At 38.0% G+C, this 18,283-nt stretch overlaps 1 protein-coding gene across 1 annotated transcript; it reads right to left on the bottom strand.

Moving 5' to 3' along the window:
• Nucleotides 1-4,929: 4,929 nt before the first annotated feature.
• LOC116250243 (coatomer subunit gamma-2) lies at nucleotides 4,930-18,145 on the bottom strand. The gene is made up of 18 exons (XM_031623804.2): nucleotides 17,918-18,145; nucleotides 17,389-17,486; nucleotides 17,249-17,299; nucleotides 17,053-17,166; nucleotides 16,752-16,952; nucleotides 16,563-16,664; nucleotides 12,316-12,423; nucleotides 12,007-12,234; nucleotides 11,431-11,681; nucleotides 10,723-10,894; nucleotides 10,007-10,162; nucleotides 9,861-9,911; nucleotides 7,378-7,518; nucleotides 7,111-7,305; nucleotides 6,905-7,036; nucleotides 6,639-6,812; nucleotides 5,920-6,159; nucleotides 4,930-5,458 (listed from the first exon to the last, which is right to left on the bottom strand). The coding sequence occupies exons 1-18, from the start codon at nucleotides 17,961-17,963 to the stop codon at nucleotides 5,264-5,266; spliced, it is 2,655 nt and encodes an 884-aa protein (XP_031479664.1). The 5' UTR covers nucleotides 17,964-18,145; the 3' UTR covers nucleotides 4,930-5,263.
• Between the last annotated feature and the right edge of the window lie 138 nt (nucleotides 18,146-18,283).

Raw genomic sequence — 18,283 nt, 5'->3', positions numbered from 1 at the left:
GGCCACCCAACCCAATCCTTAGTCCCCGAGCCGTCGGCAGATCTCTGTCTCTCGATCTGCCTGGGGATAAGTTTTTTCTTCTTACGTCCTTTGGTGGGTCGAGGATATCCCGTGTTCACACTTTTTTTCTTTGTTTGGATCTGTTTGTATTTTAATGATGGCCGTTTAATGCATGGTGAGCAAGGGCCACGTGAGGTGGGTGCGAATTTGGACTGCAAGCTTTATGTCAACCTTTTCTTTAACCACTTCGTCTCTTGCCTCGTCGCTTCTTCCTTACTCCAGCATCTCTTCTCTGTCTCTGTCTCTGTCTCTTTCCCTCTCTCTCTCTCTCACACACACACACAAGCCCAAAAAATAGATGGAATGGAGGGAGCAGCCATGCTTACCTTCCGCCACCATCTTCCTTACCATGGACGCTTACCCCATCGACACCTTCAGCTTCAAGCCACACTCAATTTGCCATGTTCAAGCAGTTTTTATAGGTGGTGACCGGTATTTTCCCCTTTGCGGTCTTTGCAATTATTCACTGGCATGCAGCGACAGCACTAACAGTCTAGCACCTCCACCAGCACTAGCTTGCAGGATTCAAATGGAAGGAAATTAACGAACCACAATCAAATGGCTTGATTATTTTTGAAGGAGGCACCCACTGTTCAGAAACACGGGAAGTTGCCTTACCATGGCCTTCTGCTATGCATTTCCGCTTCTTATTTGTCCTTTCCCTATTCATGCTGTTCTAGAAAGCTAAGCCCTACAGGCCCAAGCCACTCCATATAGAATGGCATATCTGGGTCGTAACGAAGAAGATAAAAACTGTCGAATAACTTCCTCAGGACGAGAGAGGAGAGGAGAGGAATTTGAGTTGAAGACATACAAGTGGAACAAATTATTATATGAATTTTCAAAGACTTGGACACTTCAGTGGTTCTGAGATTCAATAACACAAAAAATCGTTACTTCTCAATAGAGTTTAGAATTCTAAGTTTACTTGTATGGATATTACTGGTGGAATAGAAAATAATTAACTGAGTAACATATAATTAAAATGAAGTCTAATTGTATATGTAATTACTGACGTATCTGATCATAGCATTTATCTTTCCCTTCGTTTTCATGTTTATTGTTGAACTTCTAATGAGGAAAGACATAAATTAGCTCACACACACATATATATATATATATATATACACACACACACACATATATATATATATATATATATATATATATATATATATATAGAGAGAGAGAGAGAGAGAGAGAGATGAATATATACTTGCATACTCCTTTGCAATAAGGAGATATGGTGTGCATGGTTTGAATGGCAGGCCTAATCATAAAAGGATAGAATTATATATGCATTGGCTCGTAATTTCATTAAGAATATCATATTACTACACAGCCTCGCTTTAAAGTTTTGAGTGACTGCAGTTTCCGACCACTCAGAAGAAGGCTCATCTAACCTCTTAACTCCCTATGATATAAGGTCCGCTTTCAGTGTCTCTAGTAAATGTGTATCAGCTTGCATGTCATTGAAACCCCCTTCAAATACCTAACTTTCAAGTTGATAACCCGCATTTTAATGTTGGAATGAGATCACTTGGAAAATGTGCCTAAACAGCACTGCTACTTCGGGTTTTAAACAATATTATAAATATTGGATTTTTAATTGTTTCAGATCCTCAAAACTAAATGCATTATCGGTGATACGCATCGATTAATTTGTAACGAGCTATTTCATGCATAATAAAAATAATTAATTTACAATAAACATTAATTTCTCATTACGGTCAATAAAAGGCTGCATCAGCTGAGACAGGCCATGCCCGCTCTTGAGATCGTTTATTAGTATTAGTATGATGCACATCGACGGACGCAAACCAATATAACAGCATCAACTGTAGGGCTCGTCATGTGATGTTGATATAAACAACGCATTAGCTACCGAAGAAACTTTTTTTTTTTTCTTTCAACTTCGCCGGGAGATAGGCTCACAAGTAGAAGTCATAAGAAATAGATAGAAAAGGGTCTTTCCCAGTACATCTACGAAGACTTGGACCTTGATAATTTCCAATCATTCAGGAAAAGCTTAAGAGGAGCGAATTTGAGCGGCTTTCTCTTGGAATTGCTTTTACCTTTCAAGCCGAAGGAGGCAGCTGTTACGACACACACACACACACCCTCTCCCTCTCTCTGTGTACGTGAAAGTGCGGCTACAATGAGTTGGAGCGGCGGTCTCTACGCCACCCTGCAACCAATCGTCGTGGACCAAACTAAAGAGAAGGAAGAGCCAGGCTCCAGACTAACGAATGATTCTAGAGAAAAAAATATAATTTCCCCGAATTGCCATCAAATTCTGCTTCCATAGATGGTCTGAACACTCTGATCAATTTAAATCCGTGAATCAATATCTCTACTTTCCCAAAAACTATCCTCTTGCCTTATTCCTGCTGCCGACAAATTTTTCTGTCCTTCCATTGTTTGGGCGGCAGATTGCGAGAGACCCAACTTGCAAAGGCACGAAATCCAAACTATTTACGTCGGTAGGATTGTGTCGATCTTCAAATGACATGACGCACTTCAGGGAAGGTCAAAAGCCGCGATCTTTATCCTCCTCCTTCCTTTTCTTTTTCAACCCAACTCGCTTGTGCACCTGCTGACCTCTCCTCCATTGTAAGTAATTGTAATTGCTAATGACGCTATGAGCCTCGTCTAACCAGGTGCGGGTCATCAGTTTAATCCAAATCAACAGTAAGCACCTGACGTGCCCCTAAAAAGATGGCCAAGATTTTTAGGTTCAAACCCTTATGCAGTTCTATGCCGGGCCTTGGTCCTGCACTTTCATACCGATAGGGGTGAACATAAGCCAAGTCGAGCCCGAGTTCAGTCGACTCGAACTCAGCTCAATTAATGAAATATCGAGCTAGAGCTCGAGAATAGATCGACGAAAGCAGCTTGAGCTCAACTCGATAGTTATGTGTTGAGCTTGAGCTCAACTCGATTAAAGGTCGACAAATTTGTTTGATATTTATCGTTACGTGTTGAGCTTGAGCTCGACTCGATAAAGCTCAACAAACTCGTTTGAATAGAATTGATATTCATCGTGATGTGTTAAGCTTGAGCTCGACTCGATTAAGCCTCGACAAACTTGCAAACTCGTCTGAATATATTGACTTGATTAAGGCTCGAGCTCGACTCGACAGTTGCTTATTTAGCTTGAACTCAACTCGATTATTTGAACGAATCGACTCATGAACTTGATCTCGACTCGTTAAGTAAATGACTTGATTCGAACTCGTTCACGAGTGATCTGAGTAGCTTGACTTGTTGCTCACCCTTACCCACCCGGTACATGGGCCTTATAACACAAACATAACGCCCATTTAATCTGAAAGGGGATCCAACCCACCTAAACAATTTAGTGCGTCTTTGAAACCATGGGTAAAGAATGTTTGCAATGTAGTTGAAAAATAGAGGAAGTTATCAACGTGCAATTTTTTCTTAAATTGTTCTTTTTTCTTATTGAAAAAGGAAGCGAAAAAAGTCTAATCAAGGAGTTTTAACCTTTCATCATCTTGACGAAACTATCCCAATACACAAGTTGGCCGTTGGCCATTACGACATTATTCTCTTAAAACACATGTTTTCAGAACACATGTTCCAAGAATACTATCTCCGATTTGACCGCTAGGACGCATGTCGTTTCACGTGAGCCGAAACAACCACGGAAACTCATTCCACATATCATCAAGCGTTCTGCGTTGACTTGAAAATTATTGCTTGCCACTTAAAGAGATCATAAGTAGTCAAGCTTGTGTTAAAGGACCAGGAGCCTCAAGTTAATCCTGTGAGCTTCATTTTCTTTCAGGACAAGCCAAAGGCACCAAAGTATCACCTGACGATTTGAGGGTGTAACTTGTAAGTAGTTGCGGAGGCTATTGATTTTTTATCTTACGGATTTGCTTACTCGCTTGGTAAAATGTTCTTAAATAATTCCATACCTTAAATAGTTCATTACCTTGGTAATTTTAGCGGTAAAAGAGGATAGACGGGTTTTCTTGGTAAAAAATTCATCTATGCGTGACCGCCCGTATTGCAGGAGGCAGTCACAAACTGGTCGGCCACCAGCGGCAACGGCGTGCAGTGGCCCCCTTGTTTTTCCTCATCCATTCTTGACCTAGGGGGTGAAGGCCTACTCGAGAGACACGAAATGTGAAGGAATCTCTTGCTTTCATATTCCCTGAATCTAAATCATTTCCTTTCCCGCATCAAAACACAGGTATTATCTTGCCCAGAGGCCACGCCACACAGGGAAGCCCATTTATAGACATACCAACCTTGCCAAGCAAATCCAAAGTCCGGAAAACGTCACAGCAAAGTTACATGCATGTTGCCTTTCACCTATCACGAACAAGGCGTCTATTAGAAAGTGGATTGATGAATGTGCCGTGAGTGCTCCTCTCTCTCTCTCTCTCTCTCTTTCTCTCTCTCTCTCTCTCTATATATATATATATATATATATATATATATACCTTTTCTCTGTGTGCGGTCAATAAGGCTGCAGAATGAGTCAAAGCCAGTTCCAGCTCAACCCGAACTCACTTGTTCTAGAGTTCCAATATATGCTCAGCCTCGTTTAAACTCAACCAGCGTCAACTATATAATAAATGTTCAATTATAATGACAGAACAGTTAAACAAGTAGCAACTAAACGAGTTAAACAAATTAGTGAATCAAAAGAGTTAAAAGAAACGAGACATGTTTAATAGAAAAGTTAAACAGAATCCAGTTCGAGCTCAACGTTGTATCATCGAGCTCAAATTTTTTGAGTTGAGTCCAGCTGTCCCAGCTTAAGCATGACTAGGCTTCTGTGCAGCCCTAGCCATCGACAAACACGTGTGCATAGATATATTACAATTGGAGACTAACTGAGAAGACAACAAATATTGCTTTGTTTTTCTAATTATATTGTGCCACATTATGATTGCATGTGCAATTCAAAAGAGACGCAAAAGTATATGTAGTACAGAAAGAAAAAATGCTATGACCTGTTTATAGGAGAGGACGCGGGAAAGTGAAATCTAAACCTCTGGTCCTCAAAGACCAAACAGGAAATCCGATCCAAAACAATTGAAGGAAGGGGCTTGATTTTGTTGAAATAAATCGTCAAAAAGAAGTCCTAAAATTGAAGCTTCGACTCACCTCTACACAGCGACTACAAATTTGAACAAAGACTTTGAAGTTGAGCTCAGTTTGCAAATATTTAGCCATTCGCCACAATCTCATGAATGGCATCGCTAACCTCTTGACTTTCAGACCTTACTGCAAGCTTCATGGCGATTTGCTTTGGGCCGTCCATGCCAAATGATAACCTGACCAAGACTTTCACATTGCCAATGAACAAACCAGAAAGTAGACACGTATGGGACCTTGAATTACCAGGGACAACCTCCGTACCCTGCCGAACAAAAAGTCATATTAGTAAGACGAACATTGAAAATGGATACAATGGCCTTTATTTTCTAAAATTTAATCATCTACATTCATAACCAAGATAGCTTGTGCCAAGCAGCGGTTAAATGGAAATGAAATGGAAATCTACGGTACTTTCGAAAACAGACCGATCACTTCAGGATCTCGGAAAAGCAAAGTCTGTATGATCCCCACTAAAGGCTGCAATCATGGTTTACGATTTTTTCTGAAGACACTCAGATATTGCATCATGCAGCAACCCAGCCAATAACCCTCTAAGAACAAGGAACAATTTATGGCTCACATAACTCGGAAACAATATATAGGTCCTTCGACCAAGAAGAAGCTTGACGAGCCAGATTTTCTCCCTAACTTTTCCCCCTACATGTATCTTTCAAAGAATGAAATGAGAGAAAAAGGAAAAGAAACTCCTCGAGACAAATATACCTCACAAGGTTGCATGCCAAGAATATTAATAACAGCATTCACAGCCTCCGCCAGGCTTTCTCTCACACCAAGTCCATACTCGTCCACACGCTCAAAATCAGGACCCATGCCTTCCCATGCATTTCTGAAGTTGGAAACTCCAACCTTTAATATGTAATCTGCAGGAACAACCTCTAGATCTTCCAACTGATACTCATCTTCGATACCTTCTTCCCCAGGTTCCCCTGAAGCAGGATCAACCTGAACCATCTCGTTAGTCAGATAGATGAACAAAAGTTCCCCAATCATACAACATAATAGATATAGGAAAATTAGATCATAACAATCACTGTTGCAAGTCGAGACAACTCAAATAAATTCTAGATCTTCGCCTGTTATTTTGTTGTTGTTTAGCATTTAGAGCTGATGAGTTGTGTGTGTGTGTGTGTGTGTATATATATATATATATATATATATATATATATATATATATATATATATATATATATATATATATGGAGTTTGCCCCTTGTCATGAGTTCTGCTCAAAGTCTAGTCTATACATAATTCTTATAAAAGCCTACATGATCCTCATCTTATGAAGGTAAAGTTTCCAACAGATCATCACCCTAAGTCCCTCATCCAACTAAGGTCAGGCAAAGAAAGGTATCAAAAGGAAAATGGATGTTCACAATCAGTAGAGAAAAGCAACACAATGGATGCAACTTCAAAGGCCATACCTCTCTATAGATAAACTTCAACATGTTAGAGAACTTCCCAACAGTAGGTTGGCCTTCAGGCTTTTCAAAGGCAACAAATGTCTGCCCTGGCGAGTCATAGGGCAAAGAATTTAAAGGTTTGAATGCAACTTGTGCAAATTCTTCAGCTTCAGAAGCATCGACGAAGACAGTAACCTGAAAACAAGGGAAATAAACATAAACATATTACTTGTTCCTCTACCAATACATGTAAATCATGTCAAAATTGCTTGTATCATCTAACTTACGTTTTCCAACAGTAATTCAGGTACCGTGTTTGTACAGTTGTATTGGAGTACAACATGACTATCGTAGATATGTTTGACAACATTGACTGCATACTCGGTTTCTGCCTCTGTTAGCTCGACAGGAGCTGAAGACTGAGAAAAGAGAAAAAAGGATTTGAATGCCCGAACCTATGCTAATTAAACATAACAAATAAAAGAAAGGAAACCTTGAAAAGCTTCCCAAAGCTTGAAAACTCATGAATGGAGGAAAGCAATTTCTCGTAGGTGTCAACAGTGGATGTTGGTGCCGGAGCAGCAGTAATGCCGGCGGGCTTTTTGCCAGGAGCCTTTTTTTCAGCAAGAGGTTGAGATTTGACTTCTTTTGGAACTGAAGTGATATCAAAAGGTTCTTCAGATGGAACCTGAAATGAAGAGCAAAATGAGTACTGAAGCATGCAGTAATGTGCATGTGTTAAGACAGGCAAAGGACATACATAATTTTGCAGGCTCATCTCCAAGTTCGAGAGTGGCAAGTCCAGCGAACCAAAGAGAAATTCTTTAGCATCCTTATCAGTTTCTCCATATGAGCCATCACCTCCAAGGCAGTTCAAATAAAGAGTTGCACGGTCTCGGACCTATTCCAGGATATGAAAAGTATTATGCAGGAGGGTATTCATAAATATTCAATTACTAACGTACCATAAATCACCTCAACTCCTCAAGGTAAACTGACCTAACAATTTCTGGAAATATCAAATGTTGCAATTACAATTTAGATATTCAATTTACATGAATAAAGAGGTATAAAAACATTTCATCAGCATAAAATTTCCAAGTAATGTAATTAGAATTTGAAACCAGAACTGCGCCTGTTATGCATTATATCCACGACACAGAATCAAGTATCGAAAATCCAGAATGTCATCCAATTCTCAGAGTTGGTGACTAAACAAATATATATTGCTAGGCATGGCACAATCACTTCAGAAACCTCAGACATTCATAAAAAGCAAAAAATCATCTGTCCGCAACAGCCAATGTGATGTCAAGCTGCCTAATCATGAGTGACATACAGCTTGTCACAACAAAAGAATATATTTGAGAGATACAAAGAGGAAAAATTGAAGTCCCAGGATCCCTTTAGGATATTCAGAGAGAGAGGAGTAGAGCTTCCAACCTCTAGAGTTTGCATAAAATCCCTATCCAGTAGTACCTGTTTCTTCTATCTAGAATCTGAGGTTACCATCAAAGAACCTTCTTTCAAGTTCGGCTAGACAAACATAACAAGAATGTTCCTCTAAGCTAAATATTACAGTGCCCACAGGTTTGAAGGAGTTCACTTTTGAAAGAAACAAATAATATTTACAAGGATATTGAGATATCTAACAGGATCACTATTTTTCTGAAAAAGTTTCCTTGTCAACCAGGTTGAATCTGATCGATACAGCTGATTGATCACACACCCGGTTAAAGATATGAACTACCAGGGAGCTGGACAGTACTCAACTGGGACGGAGGATCACCCAGTCGAGCCTCACATATGTGGTGTGCATCATACGCACACACACACACACGCACACACACACACACAAAACATGTGTTGCAATATGCTTGATTAAATTTTTATTAGCTTATACAAAATGACACATGCATATACCAATAAGATATATTAGTGAGAGCTGAGTTCCATACTTGAAGAATTGTTTAGGTTGTCCACCCTTGAATGGGCAGTGTTATGCTTAGTAGCATGGAGCCCACACAAGCAGCCCAAGACTGCCATGAAAGACAGTGCATATCTTACAGACCTGCCCATCTAAGGGTAGAGAACTTCACAAGTTCCACATATGGAGCCCTTATATATAATTGTAATTGTAATTGTAATGTATATATATATATATACATATATATATCTATATATATACATATATATATATATATATACATGTATATATATATATTAAAAAGTCCATTTTATATGCATGTAGATTATGGTCCATACTCTAGTCATTACTAGTGATGTAATGTACTAAAAACACACACGCGCGTGCGTATAAAAGAAGTCTTATTATGTAAAATATGAAGTTATCAGGGCCTGGCTGAGTCATCAAGTTGACCAGCGAATCATAGCTCAACTGCAAATTGAAGCTCGGATTACTGAATTTCATTGTTAGAAATATCATTCTCAGATTTTTAACTGCGAGATTTTTCCAGGGTATTTTTCGGCAAAGTTGTTTTCTCAAGAAAACCTTAGAAAACTTTTAAAAATGAAAAAAAAAATCAAAAAAATAGATAAAATTAAATAAATCAGAAACTAATAAGAAAACATAAATAAAACTAGAGAAAAGTGATAAAAAGAATGTTTTAATGATGATAAAAATGATTAAAATAATTAAGTTTAAAATTTTAAATTTAAACTTGAATCCATGATCATATCAACATAAATAACGCGATGAATATGTTTTCCCGTTTTCTTTCAAAATACTGCACCAATTTCACGTTTTTTCGTTGATATTGCGATATTTTCAAAAACATCACAATATTTGTGACATTACTGAATTTTAGCAAGGACCTACTTAGGAATAGCATCCATCTAGAGAGGGGCACCAACATTATCCAGAAAAGGGTATGTTCCAGGAAATGAGGTGCTCAAGAAAAAACCCAGTTACAAAAATATATATCAACCACTACCATCATATGGAGCAGCAAGCCAGCAACTAATTGAAAAGCAAAATTTTCACAGCATAAATCTAGATAGAAAAATATGAACAGGCAGAAGCATGTCTAAACATCCTCAAGATGGAAAGAGAAAAAGTAAAGGGGAAAAAACCAGATCTAGGTCATCTATCATGTTATAAATGAGTAAACAAACGGAAAAAAACAAAAGACTGGTCCTTTTCGTTATTTTAGTTAACCTTAAAAGCACAACCATTGCACTGCATCTTCCCAAGAAGCAGCTAGCATAGCTACACAAACTTACCTCATCATCATTATCATACAAGCACCGCCTCAACAGAACAAAGACCCGAGGCTGCATCAAATGACAAACAATTCCAGTATATGTCAACAACCAAGCATTCAGAAGTATGACCAAAAAAACAAAAAATTCCCTGAGGCCATATGTACCTTCAAAGATTCAACCATCGCACCAAACTTTGCCAAGGTACTTACAGCACTTGCTCTCACAGTAGCATTTTCAAGGATAACCCGGTTATATATATATCGAATATATTTACTAGGGTCTGACGTCTTTGGCCCTTCATTCCCCAAGAAATGAAGAATCTACAAAAGCACCAAGAGAGTAAGATTCAGAAGACGCTCTCTGCAATTGAACTCACAAACAAAACTTCTGTAGACATGAATGCACTCATTTGCATTGATGGCCCTCAGGCTCTGGAGACTGGCCAAAAGGTTTAATCTGTTCCTAGTAAAACTTATGGATTTAATTTTTTGTGTAACATAAAAAAATGACAAAAAAATCATTAAGAGGTCATAATCATCACGTTAGTTGAGAAAGAGAAGGCTAAGAACTTGCATTTATGATAGGCCAAATTGACACCCAATCATCAACCAAAGAATAATTACTCCTCTTTAACAAAACCAGCCATTGAATGACTTTTATACACACATGAAAGCAAGTGAATGCCTGAGGCCTGAGTTTTACTAAATGGTCTTCACAAAAATCAACTTTTTATAGGAAGATCTCTATCTAGATCCCTCCAAGTTCACCTTTGGTCAAGACCCCAAAGAAGAACAAGTAAGCAGAAAAGAGACGGTAATTCAAATAATCAATTACATATAAGAAAACTAAACAGGGTTAACCTTCCTACAATAAAGTTTACCTGAGTTGAAAGATAGGTAAATTCACAGTCCTCAATGAATTCACAGAGGTGAGACAAACCACTTTCTTTGGCATCAGGTATGTCTCTAATAAGGATAAGGATTGAATCAACAATAGCCTTCTTGTACTCAAAACCTCCTTCTTCTCTGAGAATATTGCTCAAGAAGTTCATCCTGGAAAATAAGCAGAAAAAATTTAACATGTCAACTTCACAACAAGCAAAAAGGATACAGAATCCTTAGAATAGGTACTTCTAAAAGCCAGAAACATCTATATCAACACATGTAGGTGTGGTTGTGGCTCGATTGCTGTCAGAAAAAGGTTGGTCTAATTTGTATGGAAACAAACGGTTAAACATTTGTCTGAGCTTAATTTGGTTCTTCATCTTCTTCTTAGCATGTCAATCCTAGACCAAGCAAAGTCTAGAACCAGTCATGAGGTTGATACTTGATAGTGATACTTGATAGATTCAAATGCTTCAAGTGACCTTTTTTTTTTCCCATGATACGTTTTTTTAGCTCATTTATATTTTATACCAATGATCACACTCATGTGCACATGCATGTCTGTGAGTGCTTCTACACCTTCCCACCCTCACCCTACCCCCCCCCCCACCACGAAAAAAAAAACATGCTTTACATGTCTCACTACACATCCACACCAATATCACATAGAATGAATAAGAAAAGGTTATGGAGAGATAACTAACAATGTACGATATTTGAGCGGAAACTTAAGACACAAAGATCGAATAGCTTCAACCACAACGATCTTGAACTCATCTGCAATATCAGACATAAAATTGGTAATTTGCTTCATTAGTCGATCTACACTTGACTCATTGCCAGTTTTCAAAAGGGTGGTGATTGCTAGAGTGGCAATGCTCCTGTTCTGATCTGATATCAAGCTTTCCATGTCGATATTGCAATTTGTAACTGCCAAAGGGTGTGTCATTGCAACCTGCAAGATGCATATCAAAATTGAAGTAAAAGATGACAAGAAAAATTTCATCCTTAAAACATTCATCATTAAAAGCAAAACATAAGCCTTAAGTAGGGAGATCGCCCCTCCTGTCTTCCTACATGTACCAATGCAACACAATAGGATCAACCTAAAATCAACATCAACTGAAGGTTTATAAGGCTAACATTCACAAGGAAACCCAAGGAGGAAGAAAGTGAGGCATAGGTCATCTTCACCTCCTTATCTATGTGATTAAAAAAAAAACTCTAAAACATGCATATATACAGGAAAAAAAGCAAAAATCATATTTAAGAAAACCTGCCTTATTTAACGTACGAACAGCAGCAAATCTTAGAACTGGCTTCGAAGAACTCAAGAACAGCTGCAATACTGTAATAGCTGGAGTTAGCTCTCGGCTTGTCACACCACTGAGCTCAGTTATTGCTCGGGCAGCTTCAAATATCACCATTTCAGCTTTGTGACGCAAACAGCCTTCAAGGTAATCATAGAATGGACGGTCTCCAGTTTGTGTGTTTGATTCACGTATGACCTGTTAACGACAGATATTTGAACTTCTTCAAGCTACCTATGAAGTGCATATATTTTCTTGAAAAATGCAACAAACAAGAACCTGGGCAGTGTAACGGATCAGAAGGCATTGTGCCAAGGGTGAGCGGACTGTCCCTCTTGTAAGGCTAGTGACAAGTTTACTAACAGCTAAGCGGTCATTTTGCCGAATCTGCAAGTCACAAGTTCAATAAAGAAATAAAACCAAAACTCATGTGGAAACTTGATAGAGAACAATATTCACCAAGAAGCAATATCCACTAACTTCTGCCTGCAAGTTCCCTACAGGTTTAGCATTGTGTCATATGTAGGGCTTTTCGTCGGACAAGTTCGAACTGAGCTCAGCAGCAATGAGCTCGACTCGAGCTTAAGAAAGCTCAAGATCGGCTTAGTTTAGCTCAAGCCAGCCCTCGGTGGTTCAATCTTAACAAAACCGTGTACAATTCTTTTTTCTAACATACAAAGTGTGACCACAAGAAACCTCTTTTCTAAAACCAAACAAAGCACATATTGAGTCCAATGCATTTTTCTGTGACAACTTTAGGAATCAGATTCTACATATTCACATTCAATGAGATCAATAGAGCTTAAGGAAGCTTAAATAAGCTAAGAGCCTAAGCATACCTAGCTCTAGCTAAGCTCGAGTTACTTAACTCATCATGAAGCCCTTGATCTAATTTATTGAAACCAGTCTTGTACGTATCGTACGATACGGGGCCGTATCGTTTACAAAATACGTTACGATACACCTCCTGTATCGTAAATAGGGGTGTATCGTGCCTGTATCGTACGATACATACAATACATGCCCCATATCATACGATACGTACGATACAAGCCTCTGTATCGTACGATACGGGCTGATTTCAAAAAAAAAGGGGGCTCGAATCTCCCTTTTTCAAGTTTTCTTTATAAAAGCTCACCCCTTCTTCATTTCTAACCTAGAGATTGTGCCGCCATGGATAGAAATCATCGTTTTCCACCATTAAATCATTGATTTTCACCTTGAAATCATCAATTAAGCCATGGATTTGTGCGAGGGTGGCTGATTCCCGTTGGGAGGAAAGGGGTTTTTTAAAATCATGATGATGAAGAAGAAGATGGAGATGAGAAGGAGAATGAATATGATGAAGATTATGACTGAGAGTGGAGAGTGCTTTCATTTTATATGTATTGACATTGAACATTTTCACATTTCATTATCATCTTGTGATGTAATACATAACATCTAAAACTTGTTTTTTGATGTGGTACCTCATAGACTTATGGACCTTATGACTTATGAATCTATGGTTATGAAATCATGATATAGGTTATGTAATTGTTGACTTGTTGTGCTTTCTAGATTGATATTGTTATAAATTTTGACGTTTACGAATGATGAACCGTAACTTTATAGCAATAATAACTAATAAGTCTATCATTATGTAAAACATGTTTTTTATGAAGAACATATTATTCTTGATTTTTACTGATTTTTTATGGATTTTTCTTATTTTTTTATTTATTTAAAAAAAACGATACAGTTACGATACGTTACGATATTTTACGATACGGCGTATCTTAAAGCCAGACCGATACGGCTTACGATACGCTTTTTACAACATTGATTGAAACTATGATGGGTTGAGTAAAGAAAACAATACTAGCCTCTTTGAGCACCAACAACAAAAGGCAGACATCCTCCTACAAGTGCAATCTCATGTCAACAATGCAGGACACAGATGTACGATTGCACTCCGAATATACATGGTCCATGTAGTGTTGGCTTCGGCCAAGTTGGCTTCGGCCAACACATCTATGGCTGGTTTTATCCAAATTTAAAGTCAAACAATTGCAACTGAGTCTATTTTCATTTTGTTAGGAACAATACCATAATAATTAATTAATAAAATAAAAAACAAAAATCAAAAAGAGGGACAAATCCAACCCTCTTCCTTTTTCTTCCTCCGCCTAGCAGCAGAGACCTCCTTCCACCATGACGTCACCAATAAACATAGTAGTCAAAAGTGCCAAGCGCACCTAGACCATTGGCCTTCTAAAGGCCTAAGCAGATTTAGCAGTGGCACAAAGGAGGGCCTCATAAGAATAGGAAAAATAATATGAAAATGATGAACTGCATATATATATTGAAATTAAATTAAGCATATTGAGAGTCTGAGACACAACATTTGATATTAAATTGTAAAAACACAAGAGTGCATTAATACATACATACACACATAGATACACGCATACACATATACATACATATATACATGCATACATACATACATACATACATAAACTATAAATAAACAAACTCATATGCCGACCAATATGCGAATCAGATATGTCTAATAAGTAATGGCACGCAAAGGGAGATGCCTATAAATAATTAGACCAAATTCTCTTTTAAATCACACCCCAAAAGTCGAGTGCTAATTGTAAAAAAAAGGGAAGCACTCCTACACATACAAGAGGAGACGGAGCTAGTCAACAGCCAGCTCAATGGACGTGCAGGTGGCCCAAAAATCAAACCATGAAAGGTAAAAGTGTAGAGAGAGCTATTGGCATTTGGCACTTTTCCCTTCCTATTTTTTTAAGATTTAAATCAATAAAATTAAAAAATGCAAAAAATTCTCACAGTTTGTTCCTGTCCGCCTTCACGTAGGCATCCAACTGGGGGACAATGAAATTCCTGAACTGAAATGCATCTCTTGATTACATTTCAAAGAAAAATAGATGAACTTGATTTGTCCATTGTATCTAAATCGATATTTATTTAGACTATCATGATTTTTTTTCCTTAACAATTTTGATGCATAAATAAATTCCATTTTTATTGTGCATATTTATTTGTTGGTTATTTTATTTATCACTTCGTAAATTATGATTTATAATTCGTGAACACATTATCCTTCTAGCTGTTAATTGGTTAACATATTACTCCTTTAACTATTTTTTGAATTTTTTTTTGGTATTTTTAGTTACTTTAATGTGTTGCATTTATTTCCTTAAAAATACTTTTTTCAATATGTTTGGCTGATCCACAACCGATTCAGTTGCATCAGTGAACTGATCAGCCCGTCGAATCAGCAGACCTGCCAAGGCGGTTCAAGGATCGATTGTACAACAATGTACATGACAGTGTATTCTCAACTTGTAAACCATGCAAGCAGTGTACGTTATTATCAGATTTTGCTTAATGACTTTCATACTTGATATCTAAGTGCTGTCAAAGGCTTGCCCAGGCTTGTGCCCAGTCTTGCCTAGTTTCTCGGGCTTAATAATTGATCACGTAGGCTAGCTGGTTTCAGGTGATCTTCCACACAAAGATGCCTAGAACATAACCTAGGATGCTTAGGAACTCAATAGCCTAGGCTCTTCTCATTGACAACTGAAGTAATTGTTCCCTTTTTCTTTCTTTCTTCTCCCTTCTTTTGAGGCAGAGTTTTCCTCCTCAGTTTTTGGGCAGTTTTTCACTTTGTTGTTGCATGTGATTTTCTATTAAAAGTGTTATGTGTAATTATGCATGTTCATTAATAGTTACAGTTACAATTAGAATTTACAAATTATTATACCTGAAATCTTTTATGTTTTTTAAGTTTTTAACTCTTACATATATATGGATAATCTTATTAATACCTTTTCCTGGTCATTGGAATCATAAATTCATAATGGAAGACAATTTTACTGCAAGCACTGTGCACATGAACTATACCCTATATTGAGCATTTATATATATATATATATTTATTTATTTATTTATTTATTTATTTATTAGATAAGTATTTTAAGTTTTGTTTTAAGATTTTAGTTTTAGAAGTTAGAACGATTTTGCATGTGCATAACATCGAAAAACATTGACATTTATTTGTAAGTGTTTTGCTCATATTATATGGCATCCAAATTTAATTGGTTCAATTTCATTAGATTTTGCCTTCCAAAGTTGTTTTAATGTTTATTATCATATATTCATATTATGAAATATTTAATGTGGTTGTGTTATAGAAGCTTGTCCTGCTTGCACTGTTTATAGTTGATAATTGGAAAATCAGCTACATTCAATTAAATATACCAATTTATCTAACGGTTTGCATTGGTCACAAGATGGATATGGGAACTGTGACAGAAACTTATCCTGCCTGCATGGTTTCTTGTTGAAGATTTTGTTTGGTAGTTAGCAAACGTTAACTGGTATACTGACTGTACCGTGTACTTAAACTTTTTCTTCTTCATCCCCACTCTCTTCCATTGCGTATGTTTGTTTTTACTTTGATAACAGGCAGCACTCATGTGAATATATTCAGGTCAAGGTAAACATCATACCTGATGAAGCAAAGCCAATGCATGGAATTGTACAAGGGCAGCCCTTGATTGAACTGCTTCTTGTACCTCATTGCTCCACCTCTTCACAATATCTGGATTTGTCTGAATTGAATAAGAAAATGGCACAATTACTTCACCCAAATATCATGAACCAGGTCAGAAAACGAAAGAATTAGTTATCTGTAATACTTGAAGCAGATGAACGCCACTAACAAGAGCCGCACTGGCAACAACGGGATTTTTATCAACAATTGCCTGCTTCAAGTATCTCTCAATTTGGCCGAGCAGGGTTCCATCAGTAATTCTACATAAAACTCGTATGGCATTTGCCCGGTACATGTCTGTCTTACTGTTCATATCTTTCATCAAAGAACTAGTAACTATAATCACCTGGCAGAAAAATCACCAGAGATCAGTACTTACTTTCAATGAAAATAATTTCAGGACGTATGTAGGAGTGCCCCTAAAAGCAATTGCAATTCCAAACCACCTCATCTGCGGATGGAGAAAGCTCTTTGATCATCAGATAGACCATTCTCCTCAGTGCAGCATCCTTGGACTGAAAAAGCTTTGTGACGGCAAAAAACACTTCCGTCGCTTCGATCTGAATTGCCCAAAATCTTTACACGTTAGAGAACTAATCAAGCAAAAGGGAAAAAGAACAGAAAAGAGATTTTACACCGTACCTTTGTGAATGTCTCTCCTTGGTTAAGCAAGTAAAGGAGCTTGGTGATCACCTGAAGACAACCAAAGGCAGAGAAATTGAATGCATGATGCAAGAAACAAATTGTACGTCATATCCGATAGCAATGAAATCAAAAGGAACCTGAGAGCATCTTCTGGAATCGAGTTGAGGATCGTTGAAAACCCTAGCCTCTTGAAGAACGGCTCCCTTCTCGATCCCAAGAAAGGGGGAGTAATCCGCTAGAGGTAACAACAGAAAACACAGCAATCAAAAGTTGGCGTCATCAGTCGTCTCGCAATGGCATCAATTTCACAAGAAGCGCCAAAAGAAGGGCAAATGAGAATGATATAGATCTTAATCAACCACAATTACAAACGACACATCAGATGACATAGATCCGAGTCGACCAAAACCGCAAGCACAATGCCGAAAAGAATTTTTTTTTTTTTTTTTTTTTTGTAAAAAAAGACGATCAGTTGATGAAATCTATCGATGAAATTACAAGACAGAGAAAAGGAAACAGCGGTTCATCCCGTGGGGCAAGAAGATTGGAATGAGAAAAGTAGATCTAAGCGTTTTAAGCGAAATATCTGAGGATCAAATGATAAAAAGCGGAAGAAGAAGCAGATGCGAGGAGCGAAAAGGAGAAAGGAGACTCCGAGATGCGCACCTTCATCGTCTCTGTCGTCGTCCTTCTTCACAAAAGGCTGCGCCATCGGGGGCGTCGCCGAGCTGCGATCTGCGGAGATCTATGCGTCAAGATCCCGCTATTCTGCGAAGGCGGCACCCTCCCTCAGGTAGGGGGTGAGTTCGGGGGTCCGGGGAAGAGCAAAGCCTGGACGCTCTCTCTCTCTCTCTGTTTTCAGTGTCTCGCGCGAGATCTGAGAGCCTCCCGAATAATATAACCCCCTCCACTCAAGGCCAGGAGGGTTAAAGAGCGTAAATTTCCGGTGACGGGCCGTATTTCATTCTTAATATCATGAAGCGCCTTGTGTTGTGAACTTTCCGCTGATGAGAACCGGCTAATAAAATAAAA

The sequence above is a fragment of the Nymphaea colorata genome, chromosome 3, assembly GCF_008831285.2.
Source record: "Nymphaea colorata isolate Beijing-Zhang1983 chromosome 3, ASM883128v2, whole genome shotgun sequence".
Lineage (NCBI taxonomy): Eukaryota > Viridiplantae > Streptophyta > Magnoliopsida > Nymphaeales > Nymphaeaceae > Nymphaea > Nymphaea colorata.
The sequence above is the reverse complement of the archived record's forward strand: the minus strand, read 5'-3'. Positions and strand labels throughout refer to the sequence as shown.

Bases quoted from the DNA above. Each gene is read 5' to 3' on its own strand.
- LOC116250243 (XM_031623804.2), bottom strand. From the start codon at position 17,963: ATGGCGCAGCCTTTTGTGAAGAAGGACGACGACAGAGACGATGAAG. The intron at 7,306-7,377 runs GTATGTCCTTTG...TCTTCATTTCAG, and splicing joins AGATGAGCCTGCAAAATTAT to GTTCCATCTGAAGAACCTTT. The intron at 6,160-6,638 runs GTATGGCCTTTG...GAGATGGTTCAG, and splicing joins TGAAGTTTATCTATAGAGAG to GTTGATCCTGCTTCAGGGGA.